Source organism: Kogia breviceps, chromosome 9 (genome assembly GCF_026419965.1).
Source record: "Kogia breviceps isolate mKogBre1 chromosome 9, mKogBre1 haplotype 1, whole genome shotgun sequence".
NCBI lineage: Eukaryota > Metazoa > Chordata > Mammalia > Artiodactyla > Physeteridae > Kogia > Kogia breviceps.
In genome coordinates this window covers 3288384-3309881 of record NC_081318.1, presented here as the reverse complement: position 1 = coordinate 3309881, position 21498 = coordinate 3288384, and the positions used below count along the sequence as shown (strand labels likewise).

General features: G+C 55.7%; 1 protein-coding gene across 4 annotated transcripts in view; it reads left to right on the top strand.

Annotated features, from left to right (window-relative positions):
* DPP6 (dipeptidyl peptidase like 6) overlaps positions 1-21498 on the top strand; it is a 922327-nt gene that overhangs the window by 878299 nt on the left and 22530 nt on the right. For all 4 annotated transcript variants that reach the window (XM_067041762.1, XM_059073588.2, XM_067041763.1 and 1 more), the window contains exons 17-18: positions 5246-5293; positions 18546-18644. In XM_067041762.1, the coding sequence (XP_066897863.1) occupies positions 5246-5293; positions 18546-18644 (147 nt within the window). The remainder of the gene's footprint in view (positions 1-5245; positions 5294-18545; positions 18645-21498) is intronic.

Genomic DNA, 21498 nt, shown 5'->3' with positions numbered 1-21498 from the left:
GAGTCCGCCTGCCGATGCAGGGGACGCGGGTTTGTGCCCCGGTCCGGGAGGATCCCACGTGCTGCAGAGCGGCTGGGCCCGTGAGCCACGGCCGCTGAGCCCGCGCGTCCGGAGCCTGCGCTCCGCAACGGGAGAGGCCACGACAGTGAGAGGCCCGCGTACCAGGAAAAAAAAAAAAAAACCGGAATATGGCACAGTTGTGATGTGGCTCTCAAAAAAAACCCCACACACGATTCAGATCCTGTAAGTGGAGACACAGCTATGCTTGGTGGTTAGAGAAAAGCAGGGTGGGTGCTAAGTATCAGCAGGGAAACAGTGACCTGAACTGTAAAACACAGGACACGGGAATGGTCGTAGGGGATCCTTCTTTAGCTGAATTTAACTTTGCTGCCTGGACACATGATGGCCAAGTATATGCTTGGGAAGTCATCCTTCATGAGCTGTTAATCCATTCAGCAAACATTTTGTTCAGGGCACTGATTCCCAGATTCCGAACAGGCTCTGGGATGACTCATGTCCCCAGCCCAAGGGTTCCTCTGTGTGTGCGTGTGCGCGCGCGCGCGTGTGTGTGCGTGCATGCGCGTGTCACGCAGGAGCGATTATGTTTTTGGAAAGTACAATTCAGCATGACAGTTGCTACCATTGGTACTTAACGACACTTTTTGAGGCACAAATTTGAAAGAACACAGGAGAAAAGGCTGCAGCAGCACGGTAAAGATCTCATTCCTAAATAAGATAAGAACAAGCAACAACGCGATTTAAGTGGACGGTGCACGGGAAAGGGAAGTTTGCCATCACGCACACACGAAGTGCAGATGTCAGACACGGGAAGTTGTCCAACTCCACTCAAAAGTCGAAAAAGGTAACTTAAAGCAATACCAGGATACCATAGTTGCCCATTAAAGCGGTAAAAAACACAACACCTTTTTTTAAGTTATACCATAGACCCACATCCACCCTTAGTTGGAGGGCGAGGAGACAGTGTTCACTGGAGTCCAGGGTCTCTGCCTGGGGCGCCAATGCCCTTGTCCCCTGTGTGCCCTCTGGAACCACCCTCCCCTCGTGCGTGACCTGTGCCCCCCCGACCCCGCGAGGTTTTCCGGCTCCGTTGGCAAAGGCACCAGAGCAGACATGAACTATGGCCCCGGGCGTTTCAGGAGCCGCTGCGTTTCTGCAGCTCCCTTCTCATTTCCTTTGGCCACGAGCGCAGTACGTTCCAGATGAAGGCTACCCTTCCAGCCCAGATCCTGGAGGAGGACCAGCACAGCCGCAGCTGACCGTTTACCAGGATGTAACATGAGCGAGGAATAAACTTTCATTGTTTTAAAGCACTGAGACTTGGGGGTTTTGTGTTTGAAACCACAAGCTTATTTAGTGAAAACCAGCTATAAAACCTTTCTGACACAGCAATTGCAATGCCAGTAACTGGCTTAACCAACACCGTCTTCCCTGTGTGTGAAGAGGTATGTTAGAGGGACTTCTGCAACAGTGTTTATGGCAATGAAGAAACAAAAGGAAGCAGCCTAAATATCCATCAGTAGGGAGCGGACCGAAGAAATACGGCATATCCATGTAGTGGAATACTATACGTCTGCTAAACACGAAGGTTCACAGCTTGTGACAATCATTTACATCGTTGTATATTACAGTATTTACCATTCTGCAACTTGTTGGTTTCATGCAACGTGGTATTTTTCATACTTGCCCATGTTGACAGGTGTCTCGTCTGTCTACTCATTTCACGTGCTCTGCGATCTTCCGCTGGGTGAACAGACTGCAGTTAAGTCATCCCCTCCCCTGCCTATGGCTGGCTCGGCACTTGCTGCTCAGACGTAGCTCCTGTTGAGAACGATCCACTGCGCGCTTGCCCCCTCGGGCGCGTGCGCAGGGCTCGCTCTGAGATGTGGTCCAGGGGTGGGGCTGCCTGGTGGTGTCAGGGACCTTCAGGGTCCACAGCCGTTGCTCAGTTGTTCTCCACAGTGGCTGTGTTTACTCACCCTCTGGGCATTTGGCTTCATTCTCTTACCATTGTCAGACTGGATGCTAAGACAATATAAAAGATGTTACACTAAGGTATGCTGTATTATACTGTGTGTGGCATATATGTTATTGTGAACACATAACCATGTGGCAAAAATATCTTTTAAATATGCAGAGAAATAATAAATACTAACTCCAAGATAACAGTTACCTCTGGAAAGGGAGCAAACTGAGATTAGGGCAGGGCACACAGGTGACCTCAAAAATCTGTGTATTTTGTTTTTTTAAAGTAAGGCAATAGGGCTTCCCTGGTGGCGCAGTGGTTGAGAGTCCGCCTGCCGATACAGGGAACGCGGGTTCGTGCCCCGGTCCGGGAGGATCCCACATGCCACGGAGCGGCTGGGCCCGTGAGCCGTGGCCGCTGAGCCTGCGCGTCCGGAGCCTGTGCTCCGCAACGGGAGAGGCCACAGCAGTGAGAGGCCCGTGTACTGCAAAAAAAAAAAAAAAAAAGTAAGGCAAAATAGTATAACCTTAAGATCTGATAAAGCTGCATATTTACATGAAAGGTTTTTTTATATTTTTTATTTGTATGTTTAAAATCATTGCTTATGTGTAAATTTGACCACTTATATGCAGAGAAACATTTTAGGACATTTTAGAAACATACAGGTTACTTCTGGAAAGTAGGGTAAGAAGGGTCTTTTACTTGTCACTTTATTCCTTTTTGTAGCTTTTGAATTTTTTTAGAAACATATATCAAGTTTATGGATTTAAAAATAAGAAGGGACTAATCCAGGCTCAGCAACTTTCTTATTGTGTGGCTGAGACAAAAAACATAAAGCTCTTGAAACCTGTGTTTTCTCATCTGTAAAATATGGTTAGAAGCACCTGCTTTGTAGAGCTGGTGTGAGGATTAGAAATTATTCATATACACACCTAGCAGAGTGCCTTTTACATAGTAGGCACTAAATAAATAATAACTGTTTACATTATTAATAAGAACGGCGGATGTGCTCCGTTTGCAAATTTACTCACCCTGAACGTGCAGAGAACAGAGATGCAGGTTCTTTATTTCTCAGTAACTGATCTGTTCTTCCACGTGAGTGCCCCATGGGGAAATGGATCTTCGAGCCAGAAAACTTAGTTTGACTCAATCATTTAAACCCACAGCCAGTGCTTAGATCCCCTTCCGTGAGTGCTGACCCTTTAGGTTAAATGCACAGAGTCTCACATCACTGCTTTGCCCCTCCCCGTCCCTGGGTCAAGGGTGCCAGGTTTAGCAAATAAAAAGACAGGACACCCAGTAACACTAAATTTCAGTTAAACAACAAATGGATTTCTAGTAGTAAGTCCCAATACTGCGTGGGACATATTTATACCGAAAATATATATATTGTCTATCTGCAATTCAAACATAACTGGCTAAGCTGCGCTCTATTTGGGCAGTCCTATCTGTGGGTGAACGGGGGAGGGTTACACGGTTGGGGAGACAAGGCCTCGGACCTCCCGGACTTCGGATGTGCACTGGAGAGTGTCTGGGCCCTGTGTCCCAGGTAGTGGACAGGCTTCAGGGCCACGGCTGCTGTGACCACAGTCTGACTCTCAGCTCAGCCAGGCCAGGGGGGGCTCCCAGGCTGCACCATCCCATCTTGCCTCTCCACGGCACCTCGGGCTGCACTGCTTTTCTGCCACGTTCCCTCGGGACGCTGGACCAGGATGTCCACTCTGCAGCCTCTGCGGGGGGGGCTCTGAGCCTCACTGCGGTGAGATACACGGCAGGTACCCTGGCTCTCAACTCAGCCACTTGTCATGTGGCCCCTCGGAAGTGGGCAGGAAGTTGTGATGATGGTCCCCGGAAAGCTGCCCGAATAGTACGTATCCCCAGCTTAGATGCAGCCACCCCTGGGGGTTCATAGCGTCCCAGAGACCCCAGCCTGAGGCAGAGGCAAAGCAGCCCCAGGGCCTACAGCTCCCAGAGCACGTCCATCTTGCTCTGCACACCTGCCCCCCGCCAGCCTTCACTCCCTGTCTCTCTTCTCTCTGCCAAGTGCACCAGGGCCGAAGGGGCAGCCTCCCCCGCTCCGTCCCGTGTGTTCTGTGATCGTTCATTCAGCATTCGCTCCCCGAATACGTAATCGAGCCCCAACTACGTTCCAAACGGTATTCTAGATGCTGGAAATAATGGCAGTAAAGACAGACGTCCAGACTTTGTCCGTATGACTTCTAGAGCTTGCATTCCAGGGCAGTTGAAAGGGCCAGTGAACAAATACTGGAAATGCGTACTAGAGGGTCCTGGCGTCAGGTGCGGTGGTGCCCTGTGAGGAAGAGGCGGCACGGGGAGGAGGGAGCCGGGCCGATGGCCGTGGAGGCGACTCTTCCAGTAAGTGGTGGGAGGAGGCGTGTGAGCAGAGACTTAACGAAGACCAAGATGAGCCGCGCCAGTGTCTGGGGACGGAGGCTTCGGGCAGAGAGAACAGTGGGCCCGGTGGAAACAAGCTTGGTGTCCCCGTCACATCCCGCGGAAGGCCCGCCCCGGCCGAACAGACGAGTGCAGAGAAGGGGCAGAGATGGAAGTTAGAAAAACCCACTCCTGCCTCTTAATACACCTTCAAAATAGCTGAAAAATAATTTACAAAGCCTTTTTCTCTTTCTGGACCCTCCTTTTGCTAAAGAGAATAACAAAGTCGACCTACAGACTTGACCCACAGCTGGCCAGGCCCCCTTCTCACCCCAGGGCTGCAGCTTCAGGACAGCCTTGGAGCTGGAAGCTGCGGGCTGCGTCATCAGGGAAAACTGAAACGCAGATGAACGTTTGCAAAATTACACCGTTACACTAGTAGGTTTTTACCATGCATTACAGGAGACCGGTGGAGGTGATGGCTTCCTCCGGGAGGGGCCGGCAAGGCAGCTTTGAAAGGTGACTTAGGACTGAGTCTGCAGTGATTGACCAGAACTCCGTGAAGACAGCGTGGAATTGTGTCTGGACAGTCAGAATATGCGGTTATAGGGTGTAGATGCTTTATGTCGTTATAATAATCTAACACACACACGCTTTTCACTGGGTTCATTGTAACTGTCGCGGACACAAAGTGAGGAAGGCGTGCCTTTAACACCCAGAGCCCGGCCTCTGCCGTCCGCGGCCTCTGACTCTTCCGCGGAGCTGGGCGCCCCAGAGCCCCCGGTAAGCACGTTGTAACGAAGGCTCGGTTCTCTTTTGTTCTCCACGAAACTCACGACCCCCTTTTTGTTTCTCTGCCCAATGCAGGTCCTGGGGTCCCCACGGTGACCGTGCACAACACGACAGACAAGAAAAGTAAGTGCTTTTTGGTCTTTCCTTGACTCTTCCTGCGACTTGGGAGGAAAGAAGCAGAAAAGCTTTATGAGATAATCTGGGCAGTGTTTCTGTTTGGAGGCCGAGATGGGTCATGTCCTAGCAGTTCAGAATGAACCCCGCGGTTGCCAGTACTGATTCGATGGGATGGAAGTGAAGGTCCGGGCCTCGCAGCCAGAAGGTCCTGCAGCTCCGCCAGTGCCGAGGCCTGGAGGCCACCGCGGGGCGTGCCGGCCTTGCCTGCGACCCTCCGGGCAAAGCCCCAGGCGCACGGATGTGCGTGTCCAGCGCTGGGATCTGGGCCCGGGCCTGCCCGAGTCCTCCCTCTTCTGAGAATACTCCCCACAGGGCCGAGGCTCCATGGGCGCTTTGAGCCCACCTGCCTCCGTGGCTCTGGGGGCATCTTCACGGCACACAGGGGACCTCACGTCCTTGCCACTGCAGGGACGGAACTTTCCAGAGAGTCTCGAGGACCCCACACATGTTGGGGGTGACGTGTGCACATGTGTATTTATACGAAATATTGGAACTGATGTGTGCAGTCCCAGGCAGACCCTCGGGAAAGTTGAGAAGTAAAGGGAACTTGACCTTTCTCGGCCTTCCTCTGCCCTAATCCGTGAGGAATCCTGAGCCTTTACAGTCCCACCTCTCCTTCCCACGGTGCCACCAGCCCAGTGCCACCTTCCCTGCAGGACCCTGCTCAGCATTCTACCTTCACACACGGAGTCAGAGCGCGTGGCAGTTTCTGTAATTCCCTCGGGAAGCCACCCTGGCTCCTGTCTCGATGACAGGGTTTCAGGCCCCAAGGAGAGCTGGTTAGGGGGAAAGTTCTGAAAAGATCTCCAGCAGCATATTAATCACTGGTTAAAAATGGTTAAAGTGTTCAAACGTTGATAAAATAGATTTATTTAGAGACAGTGTTAGAAAAATATCCAAAATGATAATATTCTGCAAAACTATCAAATAATTATCAGGAATTCAGAATTAAAGATAAGTAATAATATAATCACAAGTAACTAATTAAATCATTTAAATGCGAAGAAAAAAAAGCCAAAAAATGGATGTCAGAATGGATACAAAGCCCACTTAGAACACTTGCGCGGCATAAGAGGGAACCAGGCTGAGAGTGAGCTGCTTCTCCTCCCCAGAGGAGGGGTGAGTTTTCTGGGTGAAGGGATGTGCCTGGCCCCAGCCACTTCTCCAGTGTGGTCTACAGTGGGGGACCATCCTAGGAGGCTGTGAGATTTGGGGCTCTGGCCATAGTCCAGTGACGGCACTGCAGTGACTACAGGACAGTGACTGCACTGCGGTGACTACAGGACAGTGACTGCACTGCGGTGACTATAGTACAGTGACTGCACTGCAGTGACTACAGGACAGTGACTGCACTGCAGTGACTACAGGACAGTGACTGCACTGCTGTGACTATAGTACAGTGACTGCACTGCAGTGACTACAGGACAGTGACTGCAGGACAGTGACTGCACTGCGGTGACTACAGGACAGTGACTGCAGGACAGTGACTACAATACAGTGACTGCACTGCAGTGACTACAGGACAGTGACTGCACTGCGGTGACTACAGGACAGTGACTGCACTGCAGTGACTACAGGACAGTGACTGCACTGCGGTGACTACAGGACAGTGACTGCACGGTAATGACTGCACTGCAGTGACTACAGGACAGTGACTGCACTGCGGTGACTACAATACAGTGACTGCACTGCGGTGACTACAGGACAGTGACTGCAGGACAATGACTACAGGACAGTGACTTTACTGCGGTGACTACAGGACAGTGACTGCAGGACAGTGACTGCAGGACAGTGACTGCACTGCGGTGACTATAGTACAGTGACTGCACTGCGGTGACTACAGGACAGTGACTGCACCACAATGATAAGAGAGGTCACCACTGGGGAAGCTAAGGGTAGGAGCACAGAACTCAGTGCACTATTTTTGAAACTTCCTGCGAATCCATAATTTAAAAAGTAGATGTAACTCTGCTTAAGAAAGCCATTCAGGAAAGTACTTTTACTTCTTGGGAGGGTCCTATTATTTTTCTATCCAAGTCAAGTCAAGGTTAATACCTGCCTTTTCAGAATGGATTTTGCTTTTAGTCCCGCTCAGGCCTGGATGTGATGACGGCATTAGGGACCCCGAGGGTCAGGTGCGTGAAGAGGTCCCCACGCCACCCCCCCCTCCGCCGCCTTGGCGCTCCCACGGTGCCGGGTAAAGTCGCCATCGCTTTCCTAAGGCTCGGGTATGAGTGCAAATGAAGCAGATTGGTATCTTAGATATACGGAATAGCATCGACACAACATTTTATTTATTCCATTTATAAAATAATGTTTGGGGGTGCAGTGCCTCTAAAAGAGAGTTCTGAGGCATTTTACTAATTCTGCTTGGGAAGCCAAGCGACCCGTTATCTTCATGTTTGGTTGGTTGGCTGCAATAACCCAGCAGCGCAGTCGGCACGTGGACAGAGCGGAGGTTGTAGGTTGGCGTCCGTATTCCTTTGTGGTGCTCCCGACACACGCAGGTATTTTTAAGCATTTTACTGTTGCGGTTGAGCCGTCACTCTTGTGGCTGATTCCCCGAGGCAAAGAGAGAGGACCCAGGGAACACGAAATGAAGAGCGTTTTGCACACGGGGTGAGGTGGGCTCTGCAGTCGGTGTCCCATTCTTCTCTGAAATTTAGCAGAGGACCTGGAGGTGACACCGTTGTGCTTCATCTTAGCCACGTGCTGCTTAATGGGACACTGGACAGCATTTAAGTCCTGTGCTGATGTGTGGAATTCTTTTTTGTCACCTTTGTTGTACAGGCCTGTGCATACGGTTACACTTGAGCTCTGGTTTTCCCGCAGCCTAATGCAAACTCAGGAGATATTTCACTCTGACTTTCCCTGTTTCTGCGTTTATAGTTCTCGGTATAGCTCAAAATTGTTCAGACTTTTGACTCAAGCCACAAAATTAAGTTGCAAAAGGCATGATCTCAATGTGGCTGCTGGTGTGATACCCACCACCCAAGAGAATAGGGGTGTTTTTGTTCAGTGTCTGAGGTATGTTCTGAGATGGCAGTTTGAGGGTCTCCAGGAAGACCCCCCTGGAGCACCCACTTTTCCCCGCCCAGCAGGTGCCTGAAATACTCCTGTCGTGTGTTCATTCCTGTGGGTGTGGACGTCACTCCTGCACAAAGGCTTCTTTTAAAATATAAAAATCTCTTACATCATTTGGGATCACGTTTGGCTACGGGTAGCAGAAAACTCAAGACAGCAGTCGCTGAAACTGGACGGAAGACGTGTTGCTTTGCAATGCACGGTGGCGTCGTGTCTGCATCCCGGGCCGGAAGACAGGAGGGCGGGTGAAGCACAGGGTGATTCCTGTAACTGGGCGCCTCAGGCTGTCTCCCCGCAGGGGCTGCTGACACTCTGCTTCCGTCTAAAGGTCACAGCTTGGCCGCCTGTCCCACCGGGCTGCAAAGGATGCTGGGAGATGTCTTTTATCTGGGCTCCCCGCACCTCAAATAAAAATCAGGATTTTGCTACTGAATGATCACAGCTGCTGTAACAACCACCACCAGAATCTCAGCAGCTTCGTGTATGGGTTTCCCAGGGCCACCACCACACAGTAGCACACGCTGGGGGCTCGAACAACAGAAATTTATTGTGTCGCCTTTCTGGAGGCTGCAAGTCCAAGATCAAGGTGTCGGCGGGGCTGGTACCTTCTGAGGCTGTGAGGGAGACGCTGTCCAGGCCTCTCTCCCAGCTTCTGCTGGTTGCTGTTGATCTTTGACATCCCTTGGCTTATGGAAACCTCACCCCGGGCTCTTCATCTTCTCCCTGTGTGCATGTCTGTCTCCAAATCTGCCCTTTCTATAAAAGGACACCAGTCATATTGGATCAGGGCCCGCCCTGATGACTTCAATTGTAGCTTGATTTCTCTGCAAAGACCCTGTTTCCAAATGAGGTCACCCTCACCAGTCCTGAGGGTGAGGACCTCAGCGTCTTTTGTGGGGATGCCATTCCACCCAGCACTCAGCAGAACGAGGGTTTCTATTTCACGCACACAAAATACAGGTTGCTCTCCCGGTAGGAACCCAGGGCTGCAGGCTCCTTCTAGAGTGTGGCCCCAGCATCTTCAAGGCTCTGCTTCTGGCCCTGGAGACAGGAAGAGAGAAAATGGGAAGGTTTTGTGATTTTTGTGTTGAGGCCTAGCGGTGGTGTGTGTCCTTTCCAGCCAGAGCTCCCGCATGTGGGCGCACCTAGAAAAAGAGAAGCTGTGTGCCTGGAAGGAGGAGAAACTTTGATGAGTTAGCAGTCAGTATCACAGGAAGTAAAAAGGAGGGTGAGTCTAGGAGGCCTGTCCCTGAAAGGAGTGACCTAGTGGGGTAAGTATGGGCCATTCTTGTGCAGATTACTTTGGTCTGACCATGAAGGCCCTTTCCAGACAGCTGTGCTCAATGCCGGGGAGGCTCATAGAAGGGGGGTGACCCCACCAAGGAAGGTTCTCTGACTGTGGCTGTGAGCACCGGGGCCCAGCATGGAACCGGTAAGGACAGGGGGACCAAACGGCGGGGAGCGGGGCTGGTTGTAGAGGTGTGAGACCTGACCCTACACTGGAAGAGCTTAGCGTCGCTTAGGACGTAAAAGACGTAAAGATGAAGGACGGAAAATGTGATAATAGACACAAACATCCAGGAGAAACCATAAAGACATACATATTCATCAGTGCCTGGCTTGAGTTCTGGGTCTTTATCAAACCCAGAGACAAGGTCCCAGAAGACCTGAAAGAAGAGACCAGCTTTGATCTAAGGCTTCAGAGAAAATTGGTCAGGGCCTTTCCAATTTGGTAGGGATTTGAGATTTCGGTGATCGCTGTGATGTTTTAAATTGTCCTCATTTTACCCACACTGGGAAGCAAAACTGGTTTCCGGAGACGTCTCAGTGGAAAGTTGGCAGGTGGTGCCGGAGAATAGGCTTCCTGTTGCCCTTCACGGCACCAGCCCCAAACGCAGAAACGCAGGGACGACGGGTTGGCCGCTGGCGGGAGACCACACCGCTGCCTTCCTCCCCAGCAGGGTCTCCCCGCCCCCTCCCCAGTTTCACCCAAACCGGGCCCTCCGTCTGCGTCTGGCTCTGACCTGTTCTCGTCCCGGCCTCTGTCCCCAGACTGGTGCCCCACTGCTCCTTCCTCCCAGACCACCGCCTGCTGCCCCGACCCTCCCAGGTAGGCTCCTGACTTCCCCCCAAGCACACCTGGCAGGTGCAGTCAGACACCTCTGATGCCCTAGCAAGTGTCTGGTAATCGAGTGTTTCCCAGACTTGAATAGTAAGCAGACCCTATATAAAAGGGAGAAAGTAAGACTTCTGATACTATGTCTGTGGACCCCAATTTAAGAACTCGGCTTTAAACGAACGTCTTATTTCCTAAGAAATGCATTTCAATCCTAAACAGGCACGACAAAAGAGAGGTTTTATATTTTTAGTCAGCAAAAGAATTGAACTTTTGCTTATCATTCAAATGACCCAAAACAATGAATTCTCAGGTAGCAAGTGGTCTTTTGTCGGAACGGTGGGCAGGACACGTGATGACAAGGGATGGGTTATTTGTTGACGATACCTGGAGCTGTGAGGTGCTGCACGCCCTGTGGCTCGTGGCAGGAAAGAAGGGAAACCCGCGCTGTGCTGGGATCAGCGGCTTCAGAGTGAAGACGGCGTTGACGGCGAGTCCAGCCTCTTTCTTTTAAAGACTGGAGCTCGGGGACCCCGAGAGGTGCAGTGTCCGCCCCGCGTTGCACGGCTCTCGGCATGCGTCCCGTACTTACCCCGTGTTTATTGTGTTCTTCTGCAAAGATTGTGCACGCGGGTCCTGCCTGGTTGTTGGAGCTCAGCCGAGCATCCCTCCTGGCTGCCCCCGTCTGGGAATAACCCGTAATCACCACCCCTGTGTGTGCGGTAGATGCCAGACCCAAGGCCTGGATCTCACCTGCCACCCCACGTCCAAGGGCTACATCACCATGGTTACAGTCGGATGGTGCGTGACAGAGTGCATTTACCCACGTTCAAGCTGCAAGAATACTGACAGCTAAGACTATTTCTTCTGGGATTCTTACTGTTCAAGAGCAAATACTCTGGGCTTCCCTGGTGGCGCAGCGGTTGAGAGTCCGCCTGCCGATGCAGGGGACGCGGGTTCGTGCCCCGGTCCGGGAGGATCCCACATGCCGCGGAGCGGCTGGGCCCGTGAGCCGTGGCCGCTGCACCTGCGCGTCCGGAGCCTGCGCTCCGCAGCGGGAGAGGCCACAACAGTGAGAGGCCCGCGTACCGGGAAAAAAAAAAAAAGAGCAAATAGTCTCAGTAAGAGGAGAAAGTGAGAAGAAATTTTTAAAAAGAGGGAGGGAGGGAGGGAGGGAGGGAGGAAAGGAAAACAGCAAAACGTTGCAAAGTTTAATCCACGAGTGAGCTCAGGTTTTAAAAAGGATTTTTCAGACGTTTAATTTCTTCAGTCCCTCTGTCTGCCCATGAAGAGCATATGCCCGTCGGGTGCCGGTCACAGGGGTGGGGACAGGGAGACTGTGTGACTTGCCGATGATGACCTGCGCAGGGCCCCATGCCTCGGCCCCCGCCCCGCGCCGTTCCTTGTGCCGGAAGCCGACTCCACAGGAGAGGCCTGGGGCGCCTGGAGAAGAAGAATTGAAGGTTGGAGGTCCCGGCAGCAGGTCAAACGCGGAGTCTAGCCTCCGGGCCTTGGCGGCGGGGAGTCAGCCGGGGAGTTTTCTGTGTGTTTAACTTCTGACGTGTCTGATGTCGGCTCTGGAGCCTCACCGCGCATCTCATCTCCAGCTGCGCCAGCACAGAACAAAGTGCCCTCGGGTTTTGGTTTGTCTGTCGAACCGGGTGGACCCCTCTCGGGTGAGGGGCGGAGCCGGTACCCCCAGACCCTGGGCCGTCCGAGCCTTGGGGCCCCTCTGCTGGGCTCGGATCCACGTGCGTCGCGTGCGGGACCACACGGCTCACTGAGCGGCCCTCGGGCCTCAGGTGCGTTTCACACGGGCTGTGCTCTTCGGGGCTGAAAAGGCCGTGGAAACGCTCCAGGAGCGTCACAGGGGCAAGCGGTGGCCACTCCGTCCCCCCGGCTGCCCCTGCCTGCAAGAGCTGTCCTGTGAGGTTCGGGCTCCGAGAAGCCACGCCGTGTGCCTGTGCTGCCCGAGGCTGCGTCGTGAACATCTTCTGGAAGCAGGACCTGGAGGAAGGCTGGAGGCCTCAGGAGTGGCGGTGCCGGCGACAGCGACCTCAGGCAGGTGACAGAGCTGGCTTGGGGCGTGTATCCACTCGTCCCGCCCCGCCACAGCCCGCGAGGCAGGAGCTCTTCCTACCGCCATTATTCATGAGGAAAACCCAGGGAGAGGAGCCCGCCTGAAGTGTTCCCAGCTGGAAAGCGCTGGGGTCCTGTCGCGCCCGGCGGCTGGGGCACAGCCCGTCCCTCCCCTCGGAGCGCCGAGCAGCTCAGCCGGCGGCCAGCGCGGCCGGGGCCACTCGGGCCTGGCGGCTCCGTCCTGCGCCTGCTCTGAGCCGGGCCGAGGATCCTTTGCTCTGGGATGCACCCCGCTCAGCCCCGGTGTGCAGGCTCGGGGAGGATTCCGGGCTCGGCAGGGCGGAGCCCTTGAACTGCACCCCGAATGCTTAATCCCCGTCTGCGCCACATCCAGCACTTTTAACATAACCAAGTAACCACTTAATACCAAGGACCAGCCTGCCTGAGGCTTCCCGGACAGTACTGGGCGTGAGCCTCGCAGCAAGTTACCTGGGGTCGCACGGCCACGGCCAGGCCAGCAGACCTCGGCTCGTGTGACCCGAAGCACAGGCCCCAGGCCCGGGCCCGGGAGCCCAAGGCCTTAGCTCTGCTGTCACCTGAGTGACACGCTCACAACCGCAGCGTCCCTGATCACCGCGCCAGAGGCAGCCCCGGTGGAACCTGACGCGGCGCCGAGGCCCTGATGGTGTTTGGGCCCGGCAAGCGGAGTGCAGAGCTCCCTCACAAGTCGGGAGGGCAGGTCCCACCGGCGTGCGGGTCGGACGCAGGACGTGAGGCCACCTGTCCGCAGCCCAGTGGCCCGCAGGCGATCGGGCTCTCGGGGAGGCGGCCTTTGGGCAAACTGTGGAGAGCCCGGACGTCCAGCTATGTACGGCCCACGTTGTGTGACAGTGACGGTCAAAGAGAAGCCGTGGGGACACAGCTCGACAGGCGGCAGGCGGGCCCCCAAAGGTCCGGGCAGGGTCCGGAAGGCGGCGGTCATTCCCTGGGCTCCGGCCCTGCTCTGAAATGCGCAGTTACTGTTTCAGGGGTCTTTGTCTTTCCCCCTCCTCTGCTCCCGACCCCAGAGCCACCCGGGGAATATTGCACTTCTTTCCCTTTAGGAAATTGTACGTGCGGACAGAGCCTGCGGCTGTCACAGATGTGACTCTGAATTATTCAGAAGCTGTTTCCTTCAGAACGTAATTACGGTCGGGCCCAGAGCACACACTCCTCAGGTGCTGGCACAGGAAAACCGGCACAGTCGCCGCGTTAATAGTTGCTGGCTTCGGCGTGAGTGTGAGCTCCATGTGAGCTCGGTGTGCGGACACAATTCGGGTGCCTCCCTGCCCGGCGGCGCCCGCGGTGTCGTGGCCGCCGCTCACAGACCCCACGTCGCCGAGCCGCCCGGTGTGCCTCCTTCACCAGAACTGCTCGACAGGGCCTCTCCCTCCCGCTCCCTGCGCTCGGGCTTTCACACAGAGGCGGAATCAACTCGCACGGCCGGCTGGAGTCGCAGGCGTTCTTCTTAGAGATTGTCCCGCACATGGGCTGTTTGGTGTCTGTCCCCTTTCTCACTCGGTTCTCTCTGCCTGGGAGACCCGCCTGCCGTCCCCCTCCGAGGGCCCACCCAGGGGGCGTCACCTGTGCTGTCAGGCACGTGGCAAGCAGGTGGGATGGGGGGATGCCAGGAGGTGCCAGCCAGCGTGCACCCATCTAGGTCAAGGCCTCCACTGTGTCTGCAAAGTCCTCCGGGTCCGCAGCCCCCCACCACCACCACACACACACACACACTGGCAGCCCTTCTGGAGGGACAGGGACGGTCGGGTGTACAGACGGCCCGCTCTAGGCCAGAACCCAGCAGGTTCGGGGGCGAGCTGGTGTTTGGCTAACAGAGCACGGAGTGAGCGGGGCCCATGGCACCTCCTGCCCCTGGAGCACCTGCCTCGGCGTCCCTGGGGCGCTGGAGGGCTGGCCCACGGCCCTGTGCCCTTTCCTGAGGTGGGATGTAGCTGAGGGGGTGGGAGCCACGCACGGCCCCTCTCACCGAGCCCACCCGCCTGCTGGCACGGTGCCCGCGCCACAAATGCACTTACATCGCCCTGCTTCCAGGTTGCTTAGAATCTGTCTGGAGAGAGAGAGAGAGAGAGAGACACGGCGAAAAGAACAATTACCACCCAAACTGTGTGGCTTAACACCTGGACGTTGGGAGCTGGAGAACGCAGTCTCCGGGTGAGATAGGGGTCTGGAGGGCGTCCGCGCCAGCCTCCAGCCGGGCTCCAGTCTGAGCCGCGCAGCCCCGGGCTGGGCAGGCCGCGTCTGCGATGCTGCAGCCACTGAGCGGGGAGGACGGGGCCCTGACGCTGCCGGGACAGGTGCACAAGAGGAAGCTGTGCGAAACACACCGGGAAGGGCCCAGAGAACCCGGCGGGCGGCCAGGCTCGAGGAAGCTGCGTGCAGTCCCTGCTCTCCCGCTCCCCTCAGAAGCGTGGGAGGGGTGCGGGCGGCTCTTCTCTCCTCTGGCCCGGCCGCTTATCGGCCTCCATTTGACTCTGGTCATTCGTGTCCCCAAATCCGGCCACGTGGCGATTCCTCCCAGGCCCAGAGCCAGCAGAGTCTCAGGACGGCCTCGGTCACCACCGCTCGGCGTCTGCCCACTGGGGCGCAGCCGGGGAGCAGCCGTCGTGAGTGGCCCTGCTTCCCGCAGGCTCCGCGTGCCCAGATCTGATAATAGCCGATCCCACCAAGTATGAGAGGGGCTCACGTCTGATTGAGGAGGGGCCGTTTGCACGCCTCAGACTGCAGGCCCCCGCGGCCCCCACGTCAAAAGCAGAACCCTTCGGGAACAGGCCCGTCTTTTCTTATTTCCTCGGCCGTGCTTCTGCCCTTTCTGAATGCAATTACGGGAACAAATAAAATGGCTTAACTCAGCTCCCCTGTGGGACAGCCAGCTCTCTGCTGATAAAACCAGTTGTGTGGGCAATCATTAAATGAGAAATCTAATATTTAACTAAATTTAATAGTCTGTTGCTTCGGCGCCTTTCTGTGAAGGGTGGCATTTCAGTACAGAGGGACTAGCCATTCACACGCCGTCTGCAGAGGCCGTGTGCCGTTAGAACAACCGTGGGAGGTTAGAACGCCGTGGGCTCCCGCACGAAGCCGCGGCTCCCGGATCCAGGGACCGGGAACTCAGTGCTTCGGTGGCACGTCTGTGTTCTCGTCAACTCCACGCAAGCCTAGCTCGTGGGCTGCAAAGCAGCACGTCAGGCCTGAGCACGAAACTTCTCCTTCGGGCTCATCTGGTGTCAGAAATATCAGATCCCGATGCAGACACGCAGAGAGAAGGTTATAACAGACCTTGAGAGGCTGCACCAGGTCTCCTTCGTTGTGAAGTTTGATCATCCAGGTCGGCCCCCGCCGGAGCCTTGTCCAACCCCCAGAAGCAGAAGCTCAGTGCTGCTTCTCTGACAGCCAAGGACTCAGCCTTGCTTTTGACCCTGAAGCCGTTCTTCCTGATGACTCCCTCATCCTCACGAGTGTCCGTTTCTCTGGTCTGACTCACGTTCGCACACCCCGAGTCCCTCACCTGTCCCCACCGGGGCTTATCTCGTAGACAGGCAGAGGGGTCCAGGTCGTGGCCCAGAGGGCTGAGGCTTCCAGAAGACCCTGTAAGGTCTGTGCTCCGGCCCCTGCGCTAAGCTTGGATTTGGGTTGCCTCAATGAATTCCCTCAATTCCCAGAATTAACTAAATAGTAACTTGGATGTACCATTAGTCCTTCAAGCACTGTCAACTTTTCAATCGAATAAAAATGTGCTTTGGTTTTGGTGTTTTTTTTTTTTTTTTGCTTTGTGCGGGAAGCAGTGGTTAATAGTCAGGCCTCAATCGCTTCAGCTCTTACTGCTAAGAGGTCTGAGCGCCAGGACCCTCTGAGAGCCTTCGGGCTTTCTGAAGCACCGAGGAGGACCTCTCAGTCCTTTCCATGTGGGAAAAGGAAGAAAGACTTGGGTTGAAACCCAAACTCGGCTACTGTGAAGATGCATCATTTCTGGGGTATGAATCAGATTTCCACAAACAGCTCTATGTACTCATGTTCCTGGAAACTACTGTGTCTTGTCCCTGGGATGGGACTGAACACTGATGCCTTGGGTGGGATAGGGTCAGCCAGACAGATGACCAGATCTCTTAGAGTTAGTGTTACGTGCACCTGGAGAGGGGTACCTGAGGTGAAGGGTCAGGGCTTCTCTTTGAGGAGGTGATGTTTGACTTGATGGAGGGGAAAGAGCCAGCAACATGGGACAGCAAGTGCAAAGGCCCTGAGGCAGCAAAGAACTTGGAGAATGCTATTCTTTTTCATTATCTTGTGGCGCTCCCTTCTAATCTTCCTGCCCTATATGTGTGGATAGAACATGGAGAATAGATAGTTAATGTCTCCTAAACCAACTGCTCTCAACAGACTGTTGTATGCCTGGAATGCTGTGTTAAAGGGCCAAGGGCATCTGGACTCAGGGTAATGAGTGCTCTCTCGGCTCTGTTAGGAGTGTGGGCAGGCAGTGGGGCAGGCACGCCATGCCAGGGTCGGGTGTCCCCTCCCGAGCTTGCACGTGTGACCACAAGGTCGACGGTCCCTTCCGGCTTGCCACAAAGGACAGCACTTCTTGCATATGCTATGTGGCGGGGGGGTCCCACTTCACATTTTTTTTAACTTTACCTGTTTGAGAGTTAGTTTCACCACTCCTCCCCTCACCTTTCCACCAAAGCTGAATATCCAAATACGTGCTCAGCAAACTTGAAAAACATCTTCTGTTTTGTTTATTTGCTTGTCACCAGCCCCAGGAACTTTCAGTTGCCTCTGCCCCCATAGAAGTTTGCTGGTTCTTCTCAGAGGCCATCCTCACGGCCCCATAGATAAGACACTCGTTGCTGGAGGTCCCGGTCGTGAGCAGTGGCTCATCTGCCCAGCCTGTGTGGAGCGGACGCCCGTGCAGGGCCCGCCGTCCTCAAAGGCAGTTATCACGGAGGATGCTTGTGAGATTAGCGTATTCTTTAAAATGTTCACAAATGTCTCAAAGTGACTTGTCGAGCCCCTTAAAGATAAAACTTCCTTTCAAATGAACCACAAGTTGTCCCCAGGTAGAACTGAGGTGAGAGGGGAGAAAAGAAGTGGGGTGGGTTCTGTTACGTGTCAGAGGGAGGAAGTCTGACCCGTAACAGAAGGGCCACATCCGCAGGGGGTCAGTGAAGAGGGCTGATGGGGGTAGAGGGTCACAGCCAGGGCCTCTTGAGCTGTTACAGCCTAAGGGTCACAGAGCTGGTGTGTCTACGGTGCGGGTCAGGGTGGAGCCGCCTCTCAGACTCCAAGGGAGATGGGCCAGTCCCCCTGCACTGCGGCTCATGTGGCGTCACCGCCAGCTCGAGTGACGGTCCAGACCAAGGTCCCCAAAGCCAGACCCCCTATGACTAAGGCAAGAAACCCGAGTCCAACCACTTTTCCTGGGAAACGTAATAAGGGTCACGCTCCAGCTTTTCCTCTCCTTTCTGTAGCGTTATCGAGGCCACGACATCTGTAAAACCGCCTGTCCTGACAGGCATGATGTCGGTCTCCCAAAACCAAGCAGTCTTGAGACCAAGCACACCTAAAGCAACGTGGGGAGGGGGGGAGAGGGAGAAACGCGTGGAGAGTGAGGACGGCCGGGGGGGCAGGGGCGCCGGACACAGTGCAAGAGCCTGCCGTGTGCCTGGGGCCCCTGACCCGAGCTCGACTCTCCCCTCGTGCTGGACCTGAGCACACGATCTATCTAATGTGTGCAGCTCTGGTTCCAGCCGTGGAGTCAGCGGCCCTCTCCTCTGACGCAGGAGGAGTGACGGGAGGCGCGTGGAGACTCACGGCGTCAAGAAGCGGTTACTGAATGTGAGTGTGTCATTTTTTTGTCTCTTTCAGGAATTTTTGACCTGGAAACAAACGAACACGTACAGAAAGCCATAAACAAGCGGCAGATGCCTAAAGTAGAGTACAGGAAAATCGAGATTGACGATTACAGTAAGCGCTACATTTCCTCCTTTAAACGGGAAAACCAGCTTCTGCTCTGAGAGAGCCGGACCCCGATTGCCGGCCGGGGGGTTGCGGGGCAGCACGGGCCAGAACCGCCTCCTCCCCGGCGAGGGGGGCCGGGGGCCGGGGGCAAAGCTCACGCCGGGCCGGCCGCGCTCACGGCCCGGATGCTCGCTCCGTGACCCACAAAAAGACAGGAGCGCGTGATTTCTGTCCTCGAGAGGCTGACAGTTTAGAACTCCCTCCTTGTTGGGACGGAACGGGTCATGGTGCCGTCCGGGGAAACGTCTCCCGCCGGAAGCTCCCTTTCTGTGCCACTGACGTTCTTAGCGCCTCATCTTACCTCTAAGCGTTGCTCGTGGGCTGAGGGGTGTCCTGGAAGCTGGAGAAGCACCGCCTGGGGGGCCGGGGGTCGGTGCAGCCCGCGCCCATCCAGCGCTCTGCCTCGGCCTGTGTCCTTCTCCCTCTGAAACCGTCTGCTCAGCCATTCAATAAGCTTTTACGAGCAGGTGCTCTGCAGCAGGCACCCCTAGGCCCCGAGGACCCCAGAGCACTGGCTGGAATGGGCCTTGCACCTCCTGGAGGGAAGCAGGTTTCTCTCAGCCTCCTCGCCTCTGCGGACAGCCCCCCGTCAGCCCAGCCCGGAGCTTCGCCACCCACCGGGCACCTGCCCTTGGAAACCTCCAGCGCACACGCTCCGAACTCCTCTCACCGTCCGTCCCCCAGCACTGTGTCCCCCTCCACGCTCTCCTCCTTTCGAGGATGACGCCCTTCAGTTGTGTTGACTGGCTTCGGAGAACTTAGATTTCAAACCCTGAAGTCATCTTTGAGTCGCATCCGTTCAGGTACCCACCTGCCTATCGTCTCGGAGGTTGCTGAATAGACTCCATCTCCTGGGCTAACGTAGAAGGTCGCCAGCGATCAGTGGGAAAGAGTGCGGAGACTGACTAGAGAAGCCTGAACTGCAGGCCTGGGGCGGGGGGCGGGGGGCAGGTGGTAGCCCGAGCCTGTGCCTGCCGTCCCAGCCCGTGTCTGGAAGCTCCTTGTCGGCCCTGTCCCTTCAGTGGGACAGCGGCTTGTCACTAGGGCTGGGGGGCCCCGGAGTATCACTGAGCACCCCTTGTTAGATTGGACCCAGCCACCTGACAGACCGTGAGCCCCTAAGGGCAGGAACCAAGGCTCAGCTTGTGGAACAAAGTCAAACCCACCCAGACGGTGCGTCCCGTAAAGCTGCGTCCTTCGGAGCAGAAAGGAATGGCCCAGGAGCTCAGGGGAGAGCGTGAGAATGGACCGGGGTCCCGTGAAGGTTCCCGGCGAGGTGGGACTTGACGGGGTTCCTGGAGTCGCTTTCGGTTGGCAGAGAAGAGGGGAGAAGGAGGGAGAAGCACCAGCAGGGTCGGCCGTGGTGGGGGCGGGAGGCCGGTGGAACTCCAGCCGCGGGCTTGTCCCAGGCGGCAGCCGACACGGGGGCCCTCACCCTCCAGCACCTTCATCCAGGTCCTGTTTGGGCCACACGGAATCACACTATATGGAAACCTTTCTAAACATCGCTAGAGATACAGGCAGGGAGAGAGAGTCACCTGCGACAGTCAGAAAAGTCAGACAGTAGGATGTGTTTCAGCCCCTCTCCCCCGGCCCACGGGTGCAGAGGCCTTCTCTTACAGTGGCCCGCGGGCACTCGCTCTGACGAGGGCCTGATGGAGGAAACAAGAAGGAAGGGCCGGAGGCGGGAGTCGAGATGGACTTAGGAGAAGCATGAGTGGAGCCTGCAGTCACGCCCAGTGGGGACATCGCTGCCCACAGGCCAGGGCCATCCCCACCGCCTCTCCGGGTCTGGGTTTCTCTCACGTCCCGGAGACGCACGCAGGTCCCACAGGATGCACTCGGCTCTGGAACCGAGGGCAGTTTTGCGTGTCCAGGGAGCACAGCCCCAGGTGGCTGGGTTCAAGCACGTCCAGTCCTGAGCGGGAGAGGAGCTGTCAGTCAGAAAGAGGGAGACAGGGGCTTCCCTGGTGGCTCAGTGGTTGCGAGCCCGCCTGCCGATGCAGGGGACACAGGTTTGTGCCCCGGGTCCGGGAAGATCCCACGTGCCGCGGAGCGGCTGGGCCCGTGAGCCGTGGCCGCTGAGCCTGCGTGTCCGGAGCCTGTGCTCCGCAACGGGAGGGGCCACGGCGGTGAGAGGCCCGCGTACCGCAAAAACAAACAAACAAACAAAAAGAAAGAGGGAGACAGAGGAACTGGGTCAGGGCGTGGGGGAACCGCAGGACAGAAGTGAGGGGCAGGAAGGACGCAAGTCCAGGCTGAAAGTGGGCTCAGGAGACCCGCAGGAGTCGCGGCTCTAACACGATAAGGAAGAGTGGGGAGACCCGGGGAACCCACCACAGGAGCCCGTGAGCTGTTTCACTGGGACAGAAACAGGCAACCCCGAGTCAGACAGGCCTGAGACCAGCTACCCACAGGCGGGAAGCAGAACCTCTGCTGCCCTGGGGCGTGTGCGCTGGAGACGCGGCTCTTGACCTGTTCATCTCGAGTGCCCCCCTCTTCCCTGCCGAGCTGTCTTCTGTGAAGAGAGCGACTCTGACCATACGGGGTGTCTTGTACAGACAGCCCCAACGCCGAGACTTCGTATTGCCACGAAATGGGTCAAAGGAACGTCTGGGCTGCCCGTGGGGATGGCATCAGTGACTGGTTCAAACTGCCGTGCAGAACCCGGAGTCCTGTCAGGACAGATCCAAGTTCATGAGAGCCCTCACACTAACTGGATATTTATCTCGTGCTTTCCTTTTGTAAGGAAGAACCAGAGGCAAGAAAACCAGATGACTTCCGGTTGATAGTGGATGGA